This window comes from Penicillium macrosclerotiorum (assembly GCF_028827735.1).
Source record: "Penicillium macrosclerotiorum strain IBT 26536 chromosome Unknown utg000001l_segment0_segment0, whole genome shotgun sequence".
NCBI lineage: Eukaryota > Fungi > Ascomycota > Eurotiomycetes > Eurotiales > Aspergillaceae > Penicillium > Penicillium macrosclerotiorum.
Window position 1 is genome coordinate 2,029,503 of NW_026643081.1, and position 21,208 is coordinate 2,050,710.

A 21,208-nucleotide genomic window follows, 5' to 3' on the forward strand; every position below is an offset into this window, starting at 1 on the left:
GCTGCTATCCGCTCGTCAGTTTCGTTTTGAATCAGACACAAAATGTTAGTAGCAGTATAGAGTATTGTTATGCTAGCTTAACGTCATCCATGTTGCTTGGCCGACATGTCGCTCTGATAACCTGGTACTCCTTCTCTTCCTTTCCCCGCAACAATCAGGAGAGGTTTGATTGGACATCAAGGGAGCTGATAGTATGTGTAGCAAAAGAGGGACAGCGAATAATGACCAAAGCCGGATTTCGGATCTGATTTCTGACATAAGCCCTCCAAGAATTAAGATCATGCTGAGAAGATAGTATTCTGCTGTTGGAGGTCTTGACCGTGCGCGCTCCGCAGTAAGGTCTAAGTATTTTGATATTCAGAAAGAAATCGGGGTGAAGAGCTTGAAAAGCGTTGGCATTGGAACCTATACGGACCGAGGTCTTGTTCTGACTAGATAGGTACCTGATTATCCAATGACTTATCTCCACAGGCATGACAAGAAGCAAAATTACCGGCGACTTCTATCTCGTCTCTCTCAGACACGCTTCATGTTGTTTCAACCGGGCTGTGGAAGAGTGATCCAAAGATGTTGGAGCAGCTCCGAGTCTCGATGTAAGGTTTGGCCAGGAATCTTCCACGGTAGCAAAGGCTTCATCCTGCAAATGGGGGTTTACAAACCGAAGCCCAGAAAGGTGCAAATGATGTTATCAAGCAATCTAGTTATTGACTCAAAATGAGAAAGATGGAAAAGGTGCAAATGATGTTATCAAGCAATCTAGTTATTGACTCAAAATGAGAAAGATGGAAATTACTTGAATCTGGTACATTGCGCGTCAACAGATTCGGTTGAAAATTTCATCCTTCTCTCTTACAAAAATCCCACCATATCACAGAAGAGTCTACTTGGTTGGAAGGTTAGAAGGAAAAGCAGGAGAGGGGTTTCATTCAGGAGCCAAGCTAGCTATATTCAGTTTGTAAAATTCGATTGAATAGTTTTGAGGAGTTTGAAAACTTGGTATATTATACCGACTCCGGGGCATAGGTCTAGTTTATCTATGTTGGTCGAGTTGACCCCACCCCCGGTAAATCTCACCTATACTGACAAGTGGCAAGAAATAGACTAGGCCTAGACCGACACGTCAAAGCATAGATAAATATTATGAGTTCACTAACCTTCACACTATTTCGGTATATCTTTCTAGTTCCCAGTCGGTTGAAATTACCCAAAAGTTAGAATCCACAGATAGACATAGCGAAGTCTAGTTTCCAGCTCGAATGAACAGTCTGAAGAATTTTTGCATTCACATATGCTCGATATTCAAAAAAGGAACTGTCGAGTTTACCGAGATCCCCCGAGTGCGGCCTCGCTGGGCATCAGTTTCAGGTAGCCACACTAACTTCAGCTGCGTCGTACGAGCTGCCAGATGATGTGGCTGAGCGACCACGCGAAGAACTTAACCTACCGCTGACGGCAGTGGTGTTCTGCACGATAAAGGGATGGCGCAAAGCTCGTATGCACCCTGCACGAGCACCGCCAATCAAGTTCCCGGGACAAACACCAAAAATTGCGGGAAAACCGAGGGCCGATCGCCTGGTTGGTCTGATTCTAAGAACTAACGGAGTCGCCGTGTTATGTCTAGTTATTTATCGGCTGTTGATTGGCAACGAACCGCCCACGACATTATTTGCTATACCAAACCTAACAAAGCAAAGCCACGGACTTCTCCGAAATTTTAGTGCTTTAGAATGGAGGGTTCAGTGTAGTGCCGATAAACATAGTCTTATTTAAGTGATGCAATTTCCAGTATGAAAGGAAAATTCTGCATCCATAAAGACTCTTCATCATTTTACTTTTTTAAACACTACGATGATCTCAAAATTAGTGAACTCAATCCAGCCAGATCTATTACATGTATACCTTGCCTGGGTTGATGCCTGGCTTTTGAGTGCAGATGAACCCGACTCATCTGGGGCCGAAGCCACAATAGATATTGATGAGCTAGCAACCGTTCTCGACGAAACACAGGCTTTTCAACTCACGAGCCATGCACGTCTCATGCAGGTCGTCTCCGCATTCAAAAATCATGTCGTCAAAGGAAATATTATAATAGGAGGCACACGCCCTCCATCTTGTGATGAAATCAATCTTTTCTCTCAGAAATATAACCCCCAGACTGAATGTCATTGTGATAAAATCAGTGTCACTTTGAAGAATGGCAAGTTTGTCAGAGAAACATTGCAGACTACATGTTATGCGATTAAAAGCATGGAAGGAGTAGCGGAACGAGTCATTCAGCGACAAGATGAATGGTGCAGCGACTTGTTCACCTCGGAAAAGCTCCGTGATGCTGTTACTGAATTGAAATTAGCCAACAGGGAAATTCAGCCAGTCCCAGATACTTGTCAAGGATCCAATACAGCAAGCCTCATACCTATAATCCAGGCTCCGGATCGCCGGCCAAACCCAGGTGTGGATGGTAATGCCAAGATTAGCCATCAGCTATACCCAACCGCAGAACAGTTGAAAATCTGCACAGACGCAAAATATTACGGTGTAATTGCTTGTGGTGCTGGTATTTGCGATGAAGGTCTCGCTCGAGCAGTTGCTGATTCTTCGAATGATATTCTGATTGGTGATTATTGCGAAGCCGCAGACGAAAAAGGCCTAAAACTTCTACAGCAAGTTGGAGCTGCTGCTATGTCGTTTCTCAAATTGTGCAACATGGGGGGCCGTGTATCAGACTGGCAATTTAACAACCTGAGCGCATATATGATCCAGTGCCGTGTCTTGGGCTTCTTCAGAGATCACTCCAGGCCTCATCTTCCTGACGGCATCTATGGAAGCCGGATGACAGGATTGGGGGTTCACCGACATATTGACAGCGCCGCGTTTCACGGCGTGATGACTGCATCATTAGCAACCGGGCATGAGTTATCGGAAATGGAGTATATGAAGATCGTCGAGGCATGTGTCTACATCAATGATTTTGTGGACTTTCGTGGGGATATCTTACGAAAGCAGCGAGAGAATGTCATTCTTCGTGGCATCCGAGGGAATCTTTGCAAATACATCGATCGCTCAATTGAAAAGTGTCTTGAAACGGTCCTTTCGGTTCTTGATACTTCCGAGCTAGGTGCGTTGGTCGTCATGGGATTCTGCAATTGGGCTATTCTTGGATCGCATCACAAAGCCTATGAGTTGATGCAGGGAGTGAGAGCTGTGAAAGCGTATAATTCATGCACCTACAGGTCGGAGGCGAACGTTGCCCGATATGGTCAACTAATGCATGCGCTGAAACCATACGGAACACTAGGTAATGAGGGGCCACACATCACAAAGAAACGTGTGGATATGGAGAAGATGTTTAGCTACTGCCGAAATAACCCAGCTACACACCTTGCATGGCTTGCAGATGTTACCCGAAGCTTCTTTGAGCCCACGGTGTTGCGAAAGCTTGTTGACGTGGTACATTATGAATGGAGTGGCGATATGGGCGAAGTTGAATATTGTCCATAATGATGTGTTTATATTTACAATTTCATTTCTTGAATATATTTTGTATAGAATTGGTCTAAAGATGAAGAATTACTTTTCATAACTTGATTCCCCATTGCGAACCATGGGTCGTGTCGAGGGTGCGGTTTTCGTGACTAAGTAGATTTTGCCTCCCAAAATGGCACGTTGACCCGACTTGACTCCACCTCGTTTCTGTCTTTCTTTCTACCCCAGATTTCAACTTCAAGCGACCACTTGCTCGCCATGAATGATCACATTGCATCAATACTGCCCAATCGAGGGATATCGGATTCTTTCAACGACCCAGCTCCCTTGTTTGAAGAGGAGGACTTCTTGTCACCCGGCACATTTTCCAGTGCGGACGAGTACGCTGCCAACCCGCGCTTCCTTGAATTACAAGAAGAACTCCGCTGCGTGCTGTTTTCAGCGGTTGCGACTCTCGATCCTAGCACATACAACTCTCCATTACCTTCAGAGCCATTAGAAGGACGAAGTCCGCAAGGGACCCGGCAGAGTCTAGACTTCACTAGGGTATCGATCCCGAAAATTCGACTTATTTATTATCTCAAAAACTGGATCACAGAATGTGCACCTTATCTGGACAAGTTCGACGAATCACGTCACTTTGGAGTTCACATTCCAATTCTTGCTCAACGATCGCCTGCCCTTTTTTATGCCATCCTTGCGTTTTCCGCTCGGCAGACCGAGCGCAAGGCGTGCCTTGACAAAGCCTACGACAGCCTAGAGCTCTATCAGGAATCCATTCGACTATTAGCACCATGTCTTCAAGCGAGAGACCCAAATGTACTGGTAACAGTGTGTATTTTGGCTGTGATGGAGCTAATGTCCGTTAGCCCACGCGACTGGCGCCGTCATGTCGAGGGGTGTGCTGCGCTTTTTGTTTCATTCAATGTCAATGGTCTCTCAGGGGGCATCTGCAGGCTGTGTTCTGGTGTTATGTCCGCATGGAGCTATGCGGAGCGATCATTTCTAATGGCTCAGAGAGGACTGTCCTGCCCCTTAACAAATGGGTGCCTGCCATGCCAGAAACAGCAGGTCCTAATGAGAGAGAAACAATCATCAGGGATTTATTTCATGAAAAAAGCCGTGCATCGCCAGATATGCACGCTAATTGGGCAGTCTACCTCTGTGCGAAAGCATGCGATCTAGCCTGTCGCCAAACACGACACTTAGAATTAGGCGAGATGGTTGAAGATACGCGACCGTTTATTGATCAGTGGACGTGTTTGTGGGATGAGCTACAGTTTTGGCTGGAGCAACGGCCACGGGCCATGTTACCCATCAAGACAACGGGGATAGGCGGTGGCCAGATATTTCCTGAAATTCTCTTCGCACATTGGGCTGCCATATCTGGAAATCAATTATACCATGCGGCATGTATTATAATGTTGGACATGAAGCCGCCGGAGGAGATGGTTCCGCCGTCCAAGCCGCACTTCTCTGCTGTATGGCACGCTCGGCGCGTATGTGGGATCTCACTCACAAACCCCCATAGCGGAAATCTGATCAACGCCATCCAGCCACTGTACATTGCCGGAAGACTTCTCAGTCATTACAAAGAACATGTTGAGGTGGCAAAGCTCTTCAAAATTGTTGAGGAGACGACCGGTTGGGGTGCTCTCTGGAGGCTCAAGGATCTCGAGCGAGCTTGGGGGTACGAGCCAGGCGAAATATTATCGGCAATTTGAATGATGCTTTTCTCTAGGCTTCCCGTCAATGTAGATGCATATGATAACCTCTTACATTTACTTTTCATTGCGTAAATACGTACAATCCCAGGAATCCCAGGAATCCCAAACTGTGGGGCATTTTTTGGCGCTTAGCTGGCTGGCTCCTCCACAGCGTCTCGCCTAACGTGGGCTAGGACGTCATCGGCGCCTATACCTAATCATCTACAATTCGGCGACAGCATTGATTGGATTCAGTCGATAAATTTTGTTGAAGGAAAAGCAGTCGGTCTCTTCTTGTTTTATACTTTCCCCCCCTTTCTTCTGCTTTTTTGAGATAGAGATTTTATTGTCAAGGCGAATATAATGTTCCTGGCCATACAGAATCCTACGAAATTCCACAAGATATGTGACAATATTTACGGGTGCTCATGGATTGGAAGATCAAATAATATTTGGCTTTCTCCGACTGAAAGGATACATTTGAAGAAAACGATTGACAGGAGGAAGCACGTAGTAGTAGTCCCTTGGATTTTGTCACTCAGAAGGAGAATGACTCACGAAACCAGGAGACATTTGTTTCTCCCGGAGATTCAAATGAGAGAGACAAGGCACTGGATGCAGGGATGATAGAGGGAGATATCACAAAATGAAAGGATATCTACAACCTCTTATCGATAAGGGCCAGTTTGTCCTGAAGTTCTTTCTTCACTCTCTTCACACTGGCATCTGCCTCAGTCTCTGCAGTTTTCGCCGCCTCAACAGCCTTCTTCGACCTTTTGTACTCCTTTTCGGCTTCCTCATACTCCGCCTTGAGCCTCTTGTAATTGAGTGAAATGGGTGTATGATTAGTTTGAGCGTCTAGATGTGCTTGCCTCGCAGTGTCATACTTTGCCTTAACCCTGTCAATCTTGGGCTTGAAATCCTCTCTCAGGTTTTCCTTGACCTGGTGAACGGTCAGTCCGGACTTGGCGGCGGGCATGATGGCTAATAATTTGTTGTAGATGTCAACAAAAGTATCGATTGATTGATTGATTGGGAATGAAAAAGATTCAGAGACTTGGGAGGAGAGTGTTTGAATGGAATGAGATGAGAAACTTCTGATAGGATTGATTGAGACTTAAATAGATCAGGGAAATATCATTTTTACAGTATATTATCATCATTGCATGGATATAAATAACAATGTAGGCGTCCATCCAACAAATTCATCATAATGAAGAGCGATAATTTAAGAAGCTGGCCTGATACTTCGAGATGGCTACTCGAACTATGACCCTGTTGGAGGTTGGAGCTTACTGTGGAGTTTGTCATGAGCCGCGAGTCACGATAGTCATTTGACCAAACTTGCTGAAATAGCATTAGAAGATTCTCTACGATGCTTCAGAATTGAAATAGAACAAGTCTTATGCCCGAGAAAGTCCACACTAGTCTTCTGACTTGGATGATAACAAATTCAAGATATTTCGGATCCTAATCCAATAAGAAGGCCGTCGAGATACTGAAAAGCTCAGCACTATTGCAGTGATCACGGAAGCGACTCCCGAAAAGATTTTGCAGGTCCTTAGGGGTATATTGTATTTTTTCATGTAGAATGAAGGTAAACTGTAGAGTCCCATGGAGTATTGATCTATGCTTTACACGCTCAAACTATAGACAAGAGAGCTCACCTACTGAGATTTTCGGATTTACTGGAGTGAGACTCAAATCGGTTTTCTAATCACTGTGATAATTCAGGGGGCCTTTGAAATGGTGATGTTCCAGGAGGCGCTTTGTAGCCAAAACAAAATTTTGTTAGAAACTCGATTCGAGAGCCAAAGCCCTGAACTTCTAGTATCATCTCAGACAGGCTCTAAAAGTTCACGCTGACTACTTGAACTTGACCGATAACCAGAAGGGCTATTATCCCTGCTTCACCCAGCCAGTGTTGGGAGGAGGAGGGGACAGAGAGTGTTGGTATGTATACTTGTGCTTCATGCAAATGTGGTCATGGCAGAGGACTGGAGCTTGCTAGGAATTGTCAGATATAACATCTACTGCTAAATTTGGTGAAAGGTTACCCAATAGTTGTAGCCTCGTTAAAGGAGCAATAACCAACACCGGCGGGTCGAGGGTAGCCTTAATCTAGTCTCCAAATATCTTTTTATGACATAACATGATCTTTGTCGAGAATCTTGGCGTTATGGTGTAATATTCGATCGAGGTCCTCCTTTCTCAAATCGGGGCTTTGAGGCAAAGCCGAGACTATCGGCTTCTCAAAGAACCGATGATACTTCACCCTTGTAAACTTTGCATATCCTGCATCAAAGGTCTGGTTTCACAATAATATTTCTTTCAGGCTGGGGATTTTTCTTCCATTTGGCTAAATAACCGTAGTGAAATGCAAAGTAAATTTACTTGCCTCTTCTCGGGCCAAGTTTTCCTGTCGCTTAGAATTAAAGGGCGGGAAAAAGCGAAAGTACAACATAGCCCAATGAATGCACAGACAAGTAGCAATCTGTAGGAGCTTTTGGCGGGCGGTTTCATGTCCCCCAACTGGAGGCATAGAGTTGATTGGTAGCTTGATCAAGTTGGTATCTACAAAATTTCTCTTTTCTGCCAGTTGGTCCGAACAATGCGTGTTCCATTCGCAATGAAACGGCCCCCATTCCTATTTGGATCTTTGTTTCGTCAATAGTGGTGTGTGTTGGTTGGTGGTTGGTTTGATAAAGTGAATCAATTCGCCTACATTGTTGGGCTCATCTGCAAGCTTCTGACCCACCAATAGCGATATTAACAGCGCATGGGATTCCGCTGTGGAGAACCAACTTGGCTCCTGGCGGTTATGTAAATGATCATGATGGGCGTAGTTACAGTAGAAATAACTTGAATCGGGGCCGCCCCCTTGAATAGACAACTCGCAATTATTTTTTTGAATTCGGAATCTCTCCGGAGTATCTCCTTGACTCCTCCAGTCTGCGGCCTTGAAGGACTCCAATTCCTTGAGAGCAAAATAAATGCGCTTGACGTTTGGCACAAAGTCCAGGTCCATCTTGTACATCAAGGCCCGGTCGATTGCAGGGACGAGCACTACATCTGCCATGGAGATGAACTCGCCAAAGCAATAAGCCCCATTCTGGCCCCTTTTGACCAGGAGGGCTTCAAAGGATCGGAATCCGTCGGCGAAGGCCTCTTTGATGAATGTATCACGATCCTCAAGGTTGTCACGGATGGATTTGACTCGCTTCGCAATACGCGAATTGGTGATAGGCTGAGTATCAATGGCGATGATGTTGGTTAGGCCGCGTACGTGGATGCGGTCCTGCATTGCGGATTTCCGAGGCAAAAGTGGCGATTGGCTTGGGAATCGGTCCCCAAATTAGTCCAAAATAGTCATAGATTGTCGGATTATCGTCTTCTCGCCGGTTAAGCTGGACGTAACCACTAGGGTAGGTACGCTACTGCTGGGATTCAGGTTGCTTCATATTCTTCAGACTGGTGTTCTTTGGCGCCCAGGTCAATGTATGTGAATGAAAGCGGGATGCCCTTGAGATGAGCAGCGATTATAATTCGCTGGCAACAAGAAGAGCAGTAAAAAGAGTAGAGATGGAAGGAGTCCTGGAGAATCATAGATACGTTGGATATTCGGGTAGTCGATGAAGGTTTCATTGTTTCGATTGAAGCAAGAGCAGTTGATAAGGGAAATGGACCGTAGGAGGAGTTGCGAACGGTAGAGGGGCCAATGCCTTTCTTCTCTGGAAAAAATCGCCCCGTCACCTATCTGTATATGACAAGAATCACCTTACGCGGAGCTAGTACTGATTTAGTAAAGTGATACGTCTCCGTATGATAACTCCTACCTCAGGCGCTTGTTATCACTTGCAATACACATTAAAATACTCTTGAATTCCAGATTGCTCCGAGACCGATGGTCAAAGTAAAAGTGCAATGTAGGGATTGGATACAGACTTCATGACAACCTGTATAGGGGGCTACACTTTTTCATATGCGACATCTCAAGCAAAACACCCCTATTCTACTCCATGTCCGACTTTCATCATTTCGTCATAAGAAAAATGAGGAGAGATCGATTTGTACATGAGTGGAGCTTTGATGTTCATGTATAGGTTATTCATCAAGCCGGAGTGGGCAAGTGGTGATAAGCCAATATCAAGTACATGTATGGCGGGCGCTAGAAGATACAACGTATCTGTTGTCGTCAATCCAACACACTTTATTCATTCCTTGCCTTTCACTTACGTATATCACCACCTGGTTTCGTAATTCTATCAGTAGAGCATTCATCCGCAGAGGGACCTTAAGTTTTGCAGAACAAAACTTTATAGTTAAGCAATCGGAGGATGGTTACGATTAAAAATCATATGATAATGAGATAATAGTATTTATAGAGAGGGCTATCTATACCCAGAAAGTATAACAGACAAAACGCAATAGTATAAAACGTTCCGGAAATGAAGGGAATGCAGAATGGGCAATTTACACAAGATCAGCACAGGACTTGGGGTGCATCAAGGAATGCTTAATGCGCCGAAGCAATTTATTCGCATCTACCTCGAAGACATAATTGACCTCTCGGATGCCAGCAGGCGCCAGGGCCTTTTGATAGACATGGATGTTGCCGTAGTTGGGGCTGCCGTAAGAGACATCAACATCAAGATAAACTGGATTCTGTTAGCTGATATATTTTGATAGATTCAACAACAATTTCCTTACCTGAGGTCTGGTTCACGGCTATGGAGGGGTCAACCATCAGAGCAGCGGCAGTTTCGTCCCAGAAGGGAAATGAAAGATCATAGTACTTCGCAAAAAGCTCAGCATACGGGTTGTTTGCCTGCTTGATCTCATCAACCAACTCCTTAGTGGGAAACACTTGATTCGCCACATTGCCAGCGATGGTGATTGATGGGAAGTCTGCAGTCAACGCAATCTTAGAGGCTTCAGGATCGATCATAAGATTAATCTAGGAATCATCATGTTAGTTGAGTGCTCTTATCAAGTCTTTCCCAGGCAGGTACCTACATCAGATTGAAGATCAGCCTGCAACACATTTCCGGTAGCCTGAAGCATGTTCACATCGAGATATCCTCCCATAATTACGAGCTCTTTTGCTAATGACGCAAACTCAGAATCCATGCGGACGGCCAGTGCGACGTTGGTCAAAGCCCCTGCGGAATAGATGGAAACCTTGCCAGGATATTTATGCACCATTTCGACCATGAAATTTGCGGCAGAGGTAGAGTTGTTAGGCTTGCCTTTCGGGAACCCCTCTTTGAAAGCCCCCTTGACAATGCGATTGGGATTGCCCGAGGTGGGATCCATTCCTTCGGCTTCAGCAGTTCTGTTTTCAGGGGCGAAAGCACCCTCCCAAGGCAGTTTTCCATGAATAGATTCCCAAGCCTGAAAGCGTTGAGGTGTATTAATCAATGGCCAGGTAGCGCCAGGATAGACTGGAATACAGCTAAGATTACCGGCTTCTAATGTGGCGACCGCATGCAAGGCCACCTGTGGCTGCCAGGTATTTGCAGTGTCTAGCGAATTGTGTTATTCCAAGTCCTTGGGCAGTGAAGATAGAAAAACTTTGTCACACTTACCTGAAACCAGGGCCAGAACATCCATATCCCCATCAAGGGCAATTAGATAGGGAAGGAAACCGGCTGTATACCAGTCATTGTCGAGCACCACCATCCGTTTCTCTGTAGGAGCATAGGAGACTGCAAGCCCTCCAGTAACAAATGGGAGAAGGGCGCCGCAGAGTAGCGGCAAAGAACGGGACCAGTGCATAATACTGTAGTTGTTTTGCTTGACTGGTTTCAACCAATAAAGCAGCAAAAGTCCCAAGCTCAAGTAGAAGACAATCACTCAGTCTTTTACTTTCTCTCCTGTCTTACCGAACCCTTTATACCTGCCCTAAACTGTTGCCTATTCAATTATTTATCGGCGACTGCCGACCATTGCCCAAATACTTGATATTTGATATCAAATCCCCCTGATCTCCCTCCACCTCTCCGCGAAACTCCACGATCTCCCCGCATCGACTTAACCAGATGAGCATGATGCTGCCTCTGCTTTCCAAAAGCGGAACAAGAAGCCAAGAACTACTCCACAATCTGCAGAGGCTAGTCTCACCCCCTAGAACTAGGAACGTCAGAAGTCGCCGCAATTCGCGCAACCACAGGTTTCACGGCCGGTTTTCGTGGAGAACTAACGGGGTGAGGGTCCAGTTTTGACTCCATTCCATCCTTCGCTAACCGAGTGGATCATCCCAAAGCCAAACTCTTAGCTAAATTCCGCCCAAAACAGGCTGCATAGCCTATGAGTTGCTGTTTTGGGATTAGCGCATCCTCCACACTTTCTTTTGCCTCCACGTTTTTCGTTTCCCGGGGGCCGCGAGACACTCGGGAGACCGAGACCGGGGTAGGCCTTTTAAGTTTTTTTTTTGTGGTTCCGCCTGAGCAGGAAAAAAGAGATGCGAAAAATAAGATATAATATGGGGTCTCCATCCCTTGATTTTCTGTAGTTTGAATTCATTTCTTGTGAAAAATTTCTCCAATATCTTCCTCTTCTGTGCGAAGAGTCGGTTTTCGAAGCACTTTGTCTCGGCCCGAATCAATTGTTGCAACCATGGCGGACCGGAAATCCATCGACGTGGAAGCCGCTCCGCGTGTACAGCTCGCGAAGAAGACCATGTGGCAGTCGATATTCGAGAACCCTAAAGTCCTATTTATTGCTTTCTTCGCCTCGTATGTTTTCACTTTCTGAAGTCATTGGTGAAAGTCTTTTCGGCACGCTAACTACGGCTTGCAGCCTCGGCGGTTTCGAATATGGATACCAGCAGGGTGTTCTCGGCCAGTCCTTGGTCATGACCCGCTTTACTGAGAATTTCCCAACTGTGGTCGCATCCTCCACGGCGACCGGGTGGCTCACATCGATTCTCCAAGTTGGAGGTATCATCGGATCTTTGTCAGCTGGTGTCCTCGGCGAGATCTTCTCCCGTAAATACACCATGTTTTTCGCGTGCTGCTGGGTCATCCTGGGAAGTTATCTTTACGTCGGAGCCACCTATGGGAACCCATCTTGTCTGTATGCCGGCCGATTTTTCACTGGTATTGGCGTCGGTCTGTTCAGTGGTGTTGGCCCTCTTTACAATGCGGAACTTGCGGCCCCAGAGATGCGAGGTCTCTTGGTGTCGTTTTACCAATTCGCGACTATCCTCGGTATCATGATTTCCTTCTGGGTTGGATATGGAAGCAACTACATTGGTGGAACTGGTGAAACCCAATCGAATCTCGCTTGGCGTCTGCCCTCGATTATTCAGGGTATTCCTGCTGTGTGCCTGGCCTGTGGTATTTGGTTTATGCCGTTTTCTCCACGTTGGCTGGTGAAACAGGGACGCGACGAGGAAGCACAGGCGACTCTGGCATGGATGCGCAAGGTCCCTGTTGAACATGAGCTTGTTCAGGTTGAGTACCTGGAGATCAAGGCTGAGGCAGTGTTTGAGAAGCGTGCATTCGCTAAATCCGCACCTAAGCTAGCGGAGCGTGAGCGTCAGAGCATTTTTATGAACCAAATTGCCCAATATGCCAACTGTGTTCGCTCAATGGATAACTTCAAGCGCGTTGCGACTGCGTGGTTGATCATGTTCTTCCAACAGTGGAGCGGTATCGATGCTAGTAAGTCTATGTGTTTGCTGATGATCGTCGTAAGGTGATTAGACTGACTCTTGTCGCAGTTATCTACTATGCTTCCAATGTTTTTGTTAGTCTCGGCCTGACCGGCGGTACTATCGCTCTGTTGGCAACTGGTGTCACCGGTGTTGTATTCATCATTAGCACTATCCCCGGCATGGTAAGTAATGGTGCCTGGAAAGCTGTTCCTGATATATCTGTTAACGGGTTTCGATCTACAGTTGGTTATCGACAAGATCGGTCGCAAGCCTATGCTCATTGGCGGTTCCATCGTCATGTTCTCGAGCATGGTAATTGTCGGAGTCATTGTGGCGAAGTTCCAACATGACTGGCCAGGCCATGTGGCTGCCGGTTGGACCGCAGTTGGTAAGTGGCGCTTCAGTCTCCCAGAAATGCAATATCGCTGACCATAGTTTTTAGCTCTCATTTGGCTGTATATTGCAGGCTTTGGTGCCACCTGGGGCCCTTGCTCGTGGACCCTTGTTTCCGAGATCTTCCCACTCTCCATTCGTGCCAAGGGCGCTTCTATCGGTGCTTCTAGCAACTGGATTAACAACTTCGCCATTGCATTTTTTGTACCTCCCATGCTCCAGACCTGGCAGTGGGGTACCTACATCTTCTTTGCCGTATTCCTGCTTGTCGGTATTGTGTGGGTGTGGTTCTTCCTGCCCGAAACCAAGAATGCGACTCTGGAAGAGATGGACCGTGTCTTCGGAAGCCACACTGGAGAGCGTGACGCGGAACTTCTCCGTGAGGCCCAGCGCGATGTTGGCCTGCTTTCATTCATTGAACGAATGGGCGGTGCTACCGGTCGCGATTTGGAGCAAAAGGATGGCGAGCAGTACATCGAGGCGCTGTAGAGGGCGACTGGAGTAGTTTTTGTCCGCATCTTAAATAGCACACTATTAGAGAAGAATGTACGCATTACGAATTTTGAGTATATGAGAATATCACAACTTCCGCATCCCAGCTGCATGAACCAGACTATACTTGGAATTTGGAAGGTAGTTGGTAGTACAGAGTAGTTCCAAGCCCTTCAACAGATGTAGTAGATCCACATGTTCAACACAGCGAATACTCCACAAATGCCAACCAGGCAGCGGACATAAGCAATTGATCGATCGATGGGAACCTGACTTGCCATCGGGTGGCGTCCGACACGCCTCCGCCATGACCGCAAAATGAAGACATCCGCGGTCCCAGCCGCATCGAGTCCCCATGCCCTTTTCGGCCCGCCCCACCACTGCCCCGACTTTACACGGACTTCCGACGCGGCGCTCTCCGGTGACATCGGAGCACTTTTCTGGGGGCATGGAGCCTCTGAATTGCATTTCTGGCTTCCACTCTTATTCCCGTCTGGGGTCATGCGCGCCATAATCCATCATGCCCCGTAAACCCACGCCGGCAGGCAAGCAGCGGGTGCGGACTGGCTGTCTAACGTGTCGGAAAAGGCGAAGAAAATGTAAGTCGCCGTCGGCGCCCACGGTCCCTGATATCAACTGATCATATCCCTCCCTAGGCGATGAGCAAAAGCCGCGATGTGCCAACTGCGAGGTCAAGGGCTTCACCTGCAAGTATGGCGCCGATCTGGCCTTCGTGCCGCCTCGGTCGGGCCAAGCGCCCGGAGGCACGCGACAGTCATATAGTACAATTACGGTGAGAGAGACAAGCTTGCATCCATGTAGTTTAAATTATTAATTTCATACTGACGATTTACCGTATAGTTCGTGGATGATTTTCCTGTCGCATATGCTGCAGCAGGGAAAGACCGTTCTCGACAGCCTGACAAGACTCTGTCACAATCTCAGGTCGATTCCCTCAGTGGACGAGAGATACTCAATCCTCCTGGTGATACATTATATCCGAATGCGAATGGACCTCGTGCAGCTCTTGAACTGAACGACATCCTTACAACGAATGCCCCCGTTGACTATCCTACGGGAACGAGCCTACAACGTGTTCCCGGGTTTGTACTCGGGAGCAAACCAAGAAATCAACCCAGCGATCTCGACCGAAATCGCACGACGCAAAGTTATCTTGGATTCTCCTTTGGGCCTCAGAAAGCCCATCAAAGGCCTCCGACAACGAGTAATAATCACGAGACTGACTTATTACGACATTTTCGTTATCACGTGGGCCCTTGGATAGATGTCGGAGACCCCGACTGCGCCTTAGGCGTTCAGGTTCTGCTTCTGTCGAGAACATGCAGAGCTCTTCAATTAGCGATCCTTGCCCTGTCCGTGGGTCAAAGGCCTCTCCTTGCGCTTCCACCACAGAGTGAAGACCTTTCAAACAGTCTTCGATTCCGCGCGGAAGCAGAGCATGGCATTAGCTCGGCGCCGGAGCTAGAACAGCATGCAATACGTGCTCTATTACTATTGCAGGAGATTCTACCTTCAGGGCTTGAGCAATGGAGAAGTCACCTTCTACCTTATGTTGAGTCTCCAAATGGATTTCTATCGCCAGTGCATCTGGCCGATGAACTCGGAGAATCTTCATTCTGGCTTTACTTCAGGATTGGTGTGTAAATCCCCCACAATGAGGTGAAATCCCAGCCTTTCAAGCCCACTAAAACTCTTCCTTAGATCTTGCAGCTTCGATGTTCAAGGGCAAACCACCACTTGTCCCATTCCATTCCTTTCTCCAACAAGATGGTTCCCCGATCCATACCACAGAACCCGAACATCGACTTCACTCTATAAACAAAGTTTACAAGCATGCCTTATGCCTGCTAGGGCATTGTCTTGCTCTGATATATGGAGACGCCGATGTCGCCTCTCCACAAACAGCTAGATCGCCAGAGCTAGCTGCGTTTACATCCCTGCGGCAATCCCACTTTCTTTCCCAGTGGACCTTTCTCTGGACCGATTGCCAAAAATGGTACAATGAGCGCCCGGTCGAGGCACAACAAATTGTCGACGTCCGTGGAGGAGAGGCGGCCAAAATTGACCCCGAGCACGATTCATCATTTCCAATCTTAATCTATACGACACCAATGGCGCTGGTCGCTAATACTGTCTATCATATTACTTCTCTTCTTTTGCTGTCACACAAACCGCGATTGCTGAAATCTTTACCTGGGTCAAGATGCTTCACCTCTCATATATGGCATGCACAATCGATCTCTGGAATCGTCACCAGTAACGATTCGCCCGAACAATGGGATCCGATATTGGTTGCTAGCCTTCTTCTTATTGCACAAGAAATGACACACGAGTCCCAGCAAACAGTTCTTTTGGAGCGATTGAGAATGATTACTGCCACAACTGGAATCAACTTGGAGCATGAGATTGAGGCGCTACAGTCGGTCTGGAGCATTGCGCGATATGATGAAGAACCAGAAGAATAAAACGCACAGTTTTATTTTTCAATCACCGGAACGCCAATCCGCTTTATTTGTATATAAGTATATAGTCTAAATCTAAATATCCATATTCATCTTTTTATCAATATTCACTCCATGTCATACGCAAAAGGGATGCTTTGCATGGCACCTCGGCGCTGGACACATTGTGCAGCCGCTGCATTTGCCTTCTCAACCGCCTGTTCAATCTCCTCATCGAATGCTTCCAAGTCCGCATCTTTGGCCAGGAAACGTGCGAGAGCGGCTGAGAAATATCCGACGAAGGTGTCACCAGCAGCGGTTGTATCGATGACCTTGGGAACCTTCACTCCTTTTATCGAGCCCCGACGACCGCTGCAGGTGGAAAAGTAAACACCCTTGGCACCAAGAGTAATCAGAACAATCTTGACATTGGCGAAATCATGGAATTGAAGCGCCAGCTTGTCGGGCTGCAGGCTATCCAGTTCTTCAAGCTGGTCGAGGTCGGAGACGGGGAGCCCTGTAATGGATCGTGACATCTGCACCGCCTCGGTTTCGTTCATTATAAGGACAGAAGTGTGCTTCAGTGATACCAGCGGAATACCCTCTGGAAACACGGGCGCCGGATTGAAGATAACGTGTGCCCGATCAACAGCAGAAACGCCGCCATTGAAATACTCCAGCAGACCGAGAGTAGTTTTCCTGGGGATTTCTCCTTGTATGACAATAACTCCTGGATTGGTCTTCTGTTGCTTTACAACAGAGATAATCTGCGCAACATCATTCATCATGCCAGCATGATTGGCTCCTGGTACGACGAGAATTCTGTTTTCGCCTCCAACGGCTTCTTCGACGATAATACTGGCTGACCCGGTTTGGGCTTCTGTCAACTCTTCGATACTGGCGGTGTTCACACCGGACTTTTCAAGAGCAGGCTTAAGCAGAGTCGAGTAATATACATCCTCTGCACCCACTGCACCAATCATAGTGACGGTAACATCTTGGCTATCCTTGGAAGTAAATGAAGCGCGCCCGGACGCGGTCGCTTGGTTTCCACCTTTGCCCCCGGCGGCCACGGAAAGCGAGGTGGCCGTCAGCGTTTCACCGGGGCCGGGGCATCGAGGAGTTGAAGTCACAAAGTCGATGTTAAGAGAGCCGATGATGCAGATATGAGCATCGGAAGGGGAAGCGCTTTTGATCCCCATTCTTGATCTGGTGTTCTGAACGGGGCAAATGAAGTATTGAGGCACAACGGCTAAAGGCACAAAGGATGAGTTAAAGAAACAATTTTGATGATAGAATAAATGTAGATTTTAATACGTATCCACGATTTTTTCATTTTTTTCTCTACTTGGGTTCTTCATTACAGCAAGCAACAAAGCCCTGGTGAAGATGTCGGGAGTTACCAAAATGGGCGAGCGTAGGCTATTATTTGACAAAACAGGATAGACTAACCGGCTAATCACCAAATACAGTCTAGCGCAATGCGTTTCACCTTCCCAAAATGAATAGTACCGGTCACATCTGTTCCAGGGTTGTCACGATCGGGGCGAAGATCTGATAGTTTATTCACCTCTTGAAGAGAATAGGTTCTAATGACCATAAAAGTTTATAAACATCCGGCTTCCATGATTGACCCTCTTACTTGGGCCTAATACTCACGGGATCAAGTTACAAGACCAGGACACTGATCCATTCACGCTAACATTCATGCCTACTAATCCCAAAAGGTGTATTATTAGAGACATCCGATCGACTACAGAAAATAATAGACAAGATTTAGTCTATGTAAATAATGTATAGCCTGAAGACTACTGATTCTTATTGAAAGACCAATTGTTAAACCCGAATGGAGCTAATGTCGATCGCTCCGATCGGATACAATCAAAGTACATCAAAGAACTTTGTATGAATGCCCCCTTTCACCATCCTAAATATCGAAACTGTTCCCCTTCTAGAGTCTAGAGTACCCCACTTAGCCCCCATTCTCTGGAATGGGGGTAACCCCCCGCTCTGACGGCGAGGTGCCCGGAAACTCTATTCCAGCCTCAAGTTGGGATGGGATACAACGACGATTGCTCGTGATATAGGCTTGAGGGGGCAAATTAAAGATTGGTGTTGGGAACGGCGGAGCTTATAAGGGCCAGTGAAAGCGCTGTTACCAAATGTCATCACAAAATTATATCAAAACTTCAGAGGGCCTTCTGGGGTGAAGACAATATGTGAAATCTCTTATTCAGTATAGGTGAAGATGATAAAATAGTAATCTAGATAGGTGAAATTTAAGCAGTATGAATCTGCTTTTCAAGCTCCCGACTCAACATAACACCGTCGCTATGCAAAACCCAGCCAGGCGGCCATTTCAGGAGCAACCCAATGGGAACCGCTCAATCCATACGGACGTAGAAAAGGTAGCGCTGTCGAATCTGAGCAACATCGTAAACGATATACTCATTGTACTGCAGCCACGGATTATGATCGTCCTTGCAGGGTATTGAGCCACGGCTCACATCGGGAAGTTTGACGCCTTCCAGCACGGGATTGACGGCTGCAGCATCTTTCCATCCTCCAGGAATGGTCTGGCCCTTTCCAAGAGTAGCAATTTTTCCTTCTTTACGAGCAATTTCTCCAGCCTTGTACTCGCCGATGCAAAGTTCCAGCATAGGTTCGCCGAGCTCTGTATCACAGAGTAAGAGTAATCCCATATTTGCGCTGGTGGAGGAACAGCAGTAGTTAGCAGACTTAGTCGACGTATCCGCGAGGTATACACCTTTGCCGAACATGTAGCCGTTCACAGGTGCTTCTGGGGGCGCAATTCGTAGACCCTGGCTCAGAATGCCACCGAAATTAGAGCTACGAGAGCCATGCCAAAGTAGACGACGGTCACTGTTTTTCAAATCGGCGAATGAAGATGAGCTGAAACGGGCATTCTCACCCCGGCGCTCAATGCGGAAGATATCGATGATTGTGTATTTGAGGTGATGGGTTGCACCGCGAGAATTCAACAGATAACTTGAAAGTTCATGGAACTCAGTGGAATCATGTTCAACTTTGGAGCGTTAGCTTTCTCAAGTAGATTAGACAGGGCGTTTATACTTACGAGAGGTCATTTCTTCCATTCCCAGGCTCTGGAACTGACGATCCAGTTCATGAATATCGGAAACCTGTTTCGAATCTTTCAAGATTTCATTGGCCACATCCATATCCGTCAGAGCCTCCAACAGTTCGATTTCCTTTTTGATCTGGGCATCCGAGTTCAAGATCGGCGGTCGGTTACGACCGAAGACGTGTGGAATAGTTGTAAAGTAACGATTGCTTAGACTCTCAATAGCAGGTCCATAGCCCATATTATACCGCGGGGTGGCCAGAGCAGGATCTGCCAGGAGCTCAGCTAACTCTTTGAGGGTAGAGAAACCAGCTTTCAAAGTTCGATCGCTAAGCTTGCCCAGAGGTAGCTTTTTTGCATCGTATGACATTGAAGCCATAGCGGAGTAGAAGTGATCTTGGTTGAAAATGAAAGACATGAGGTTCTGCAGTGGGTTGGAGAGGGTGCATTTCACTTCGGGTTTCTGCTCATCTGGCTCTTCTTTGATCGGCTTCTTTATTTCTTCCTCTTCATCGTCTTCCTCGTAGTTGCGTTCAATAAACGTATACTTATTATTCTTCGGTAGCTCGAGACGGTTTTCCCATGCGAGGCCTGACTTTTCTCGGAATTTTTTCTTGAAAGCCATCTCTGCAGTCTTCAAGCTGCCATCCCCAACAGCTGCCGACTGGCCGTGCTCTCCAACTCTACCCCAACGAGTCCAGGCAATGAATCTGCCCTTTTTGTCAGCAACAATCTGAAGTCGATAGAATTTGTTGTTGTTGTTTGAGGCAACGGTCTGGTTGAGAGTGGCGTCCCAGATCAGACCTGTGTCATCGATATGTACACGAGGATCTGCCATCATAAATGTCAGCTAATACCCAACAATGAAAAAAGGATTTTAGATACCAAGGTAAGAAGAAACAGATGAGGTGAATCCTTCGTCCACAGGAATAACCAGCTGCTTCGAGATTGAACTCTCTGAGTCTTTCTGCTTCTTGATTGGCTTCTCGGCAGATTCATCTTCCTGCTTCAAGGCCCGCTTTTGGCCAGTCTTTTCAGAATCGGCCGTCAAGTCCTTGCCATTCCCATTTTTTAAAGCATTCATGTTCGACTTTTTCGGCGCTACCTGAGGAGCAGCAGTGCTCTGACCGGAACCAGCACCAGCACCCAGCAGATACACCTTCTCTGCTAGCGGTTTCTTTCCTTTGCTGGACTCCGTCAGCCAGTCGAGGGAAACTACGTGACAGGTGGTGGACTTGGATGCCGCTTGGTCTGTAGGCGTATCGGGTCACTACTAGCTCATCGATGGTGATTATGGGATGAAGCGTAATTTATTGACGGTGACTTACACTTGGAGCTGTTCTTCTCCACATCTTTGCTTGTCGTAATCAAATGAGTGCACTGGTCATTAACTGATGTACTGAAAGTGGCTCCTTGGGCCTCAATCAACTCCTTGACATCGGCTGGAAGCGGGGAGAGTCTATGTCAGCCTCATCTCCACAAATCAGGGGGGGGGGGACTGTAAATTCTCCGAAGTTGCCGGTCGTCGTCTTACATTGCTTGAAACCAGGAAATGTGCCGCTCACAGCAATCACCATCTTTTTGAATGTACGAGGAGCCATTTCAATAATTCCAAAGAGACAACAATGGAAACAGACGTAGGTCGCTGAAGTAAAGGAGGAATAAATGAAGTCGAGGCGAATACGAGGGGAAGGGCTTCAAGTGCAAAATAGAAATCAACGCAACAAAGCTTGGAAATTGAGTCTCATTGAGAGAAGCAATTGAAGCACAAAGCCAGATGTCACGACAAAAGAGAAAAGAAAGCTGGAAATCCGGACTGGTTGCTTTTAAAGTCGACAACAGGGTCCATTTGGTGGCCTGTTTATTCAGGCCATTAGGGGGCTGCTGCCTGGCACGGGGTCAGGCAACA

General features: G+C 47.0%; 9 protein-coding genes across 9 annotated transcripts; 4 read left to right on the forward strand and 5 right to left on the reverse strand.

The window, feature by feature from the left end:
* Positions 1-1,848: 1,848 nt before the first annotated feature.
* On the forward strand, positions 1,849-3,498 carry N7462_000676 (uncharacterized protein; the record flags this gene model as incomplete). Its single annotated transcript, XM_057072402.1, has 1 exon — positions 1,849-3,498. One exon carries the CDS (start codon positions 1,849-1,851, stop codon positions 3,496-3,498), a length of 1,650 nt encoding a protein of 549 aa, XP_056938932.1.
* Positions 3,499-3,741: 243 nt separating this feature from the next.
* Positions 3,742-5,282, forward strand: N7462_000677 (putative C6 transcription factor; the record flags this gene model as incomplete). The annotated part of the gene is made up of 3 exons (XM_057072403.1): positions 3,742-4,382; positions 4,427-5,173; positions 5,225-5,282. The coding sequence occupies 3 exons, from the start codon at positions 3,742-3,744 to the stop codon at positions 5,280-5,282; spliced, it is 1,446 nt and encodes a 481-aa protein (XP_056938933.1).
* A 565-nt stretch (positions 5,283-5,847) lies between these two features.
* Positions 5,848-6,168, reverse strand: N7462_000678 (uncharacterized protein; the record flags this gene model as incomplete). The annotated part of the gene is made up of 1 exon (XM_057072404.1): positions 5,848-6,168. One exon carries the CDS (start codon positions 6,166-6,168, stop codon positions 5,848-5,850), a length of 321 nt encoding a protein of 106 aa, XP_056938934.1.
* A 1,668-nt stretch (positions 6,169-7,836) lies between these two features.
* On the reverse strand, positions 7,837-8,493 carry N7462_000679 (uncharacterized protein; the record flags this gene model as incomplete). Its single annotated transcript, XM_057072405.1, has 1 exon — positions 7,837-8,493. The coding sequence occupies one exon, from the start codon at positions 8,491-8,493 to the stop codon at positions 7,837-7,839; it is 657 nt and encodes a 218-aa protein (XP_056938935.1).
* A 1,169-nt stretch (positions 8,494-9,662) lies between these two features.
* On the reverse strand, positions 9,663-10,967 carry N7462_000680 (uncharacterized protein; the record flags this gene model as incomplete). The annotated part of the gene is made up of 4 exons (XM_057072406.1): positions 9,663-9,847; positions 9,900-10,146; positions 10,206-10,714; positions 10,778-10,967. The coding sequence occupies 4 exons, from the start codon at positions 10,965-10,967 to the stop codon at positions 9,663-9,665; spliced, it is 1,131 nt and encodes a 376-aa protein (XP_056938936.1).
* An 840-nt stretch (positions 10,968-11,807) lies between these two features.
* Positions 11,808-13,731, forward strand: N7462_000681 (sugar porter family MFS transporter; the record flags this gene model as incomplete). The annotated part of the gene is made up of 5 exons (XM_057072407.1): positions 11,808-11,926; positions 11,991-12,856; positions 12,916-13,031; positions 13,093-13,237; positions 13,292-13,731. 5 exons carry the CDS (start codon positions 11,808-11,810, stop codon positions 13,729-13,731), a joined length of 1,686 nt encoding a protein of 561 aa, XP_056938937.1.
* Positions 13,732-14,254: 523 nt separating this feature from the next.
* Positions 14,255-16,220, forward strand: N7462_000682 (Zn(II)2Cys6 transcription factor; the record flags this gene model as incomplete). Its single annotated transcript, XM_057072408.1, has 4 exons — positions 14,255-14,333; positions 14,391-14,527; positions 14,596-15,391; positions 15,457-16,220. 4 exons carry the CDS (start codon positions 14,255-14,257, stop codon positions 16,218-16,220), a joined length of 1,776 nt encoding a protein of 591 aa, XP_056938938.1.
* A 104-nt stretch (positions 16,221-16,324) lies between these two features.
* N7462_000683 (ribokinase) lies at positions 16,325-17,398 on the reverse strand (the record flags this gene model as incomplete). The annotated part of the gene is made up of 1 exon (XM_057072409.1): positions 16,325-17,398. The coding sequence occupies one exon, from the start codon at positions 17,396-17,398 to the stop codon at positions 16,325-16,327; it is 1,074 nt and encodes a 357-aa protein (XP_056938939.1).
* A 1,182-nt stretch (positions 17,399-18,580) lies between these two features.
* N7462_000684 (uncharacterized protein) lies at positions 18,581-20,900 on the reverse strand (the record flags this gene model as incomplete). Its single annotated transcript, XM_057072410.1, has 5 exons — positions 18,581-19,242; positions 19,294-20,130; positions 20,185-20,550; positions 20,628-20,741; positions 20,834-20,900. The coding sequence occupies 5 exons, from the start codon at positions 20,898-20,900 to the stop codon at positions 18,581-18,583; spliced, it is 2,046 nt and encodes a 681-aa protein (XP_056938940.1).
* Between the last annotated feature and the right edge of the window lie 308 nt (positions 20,901-21,208).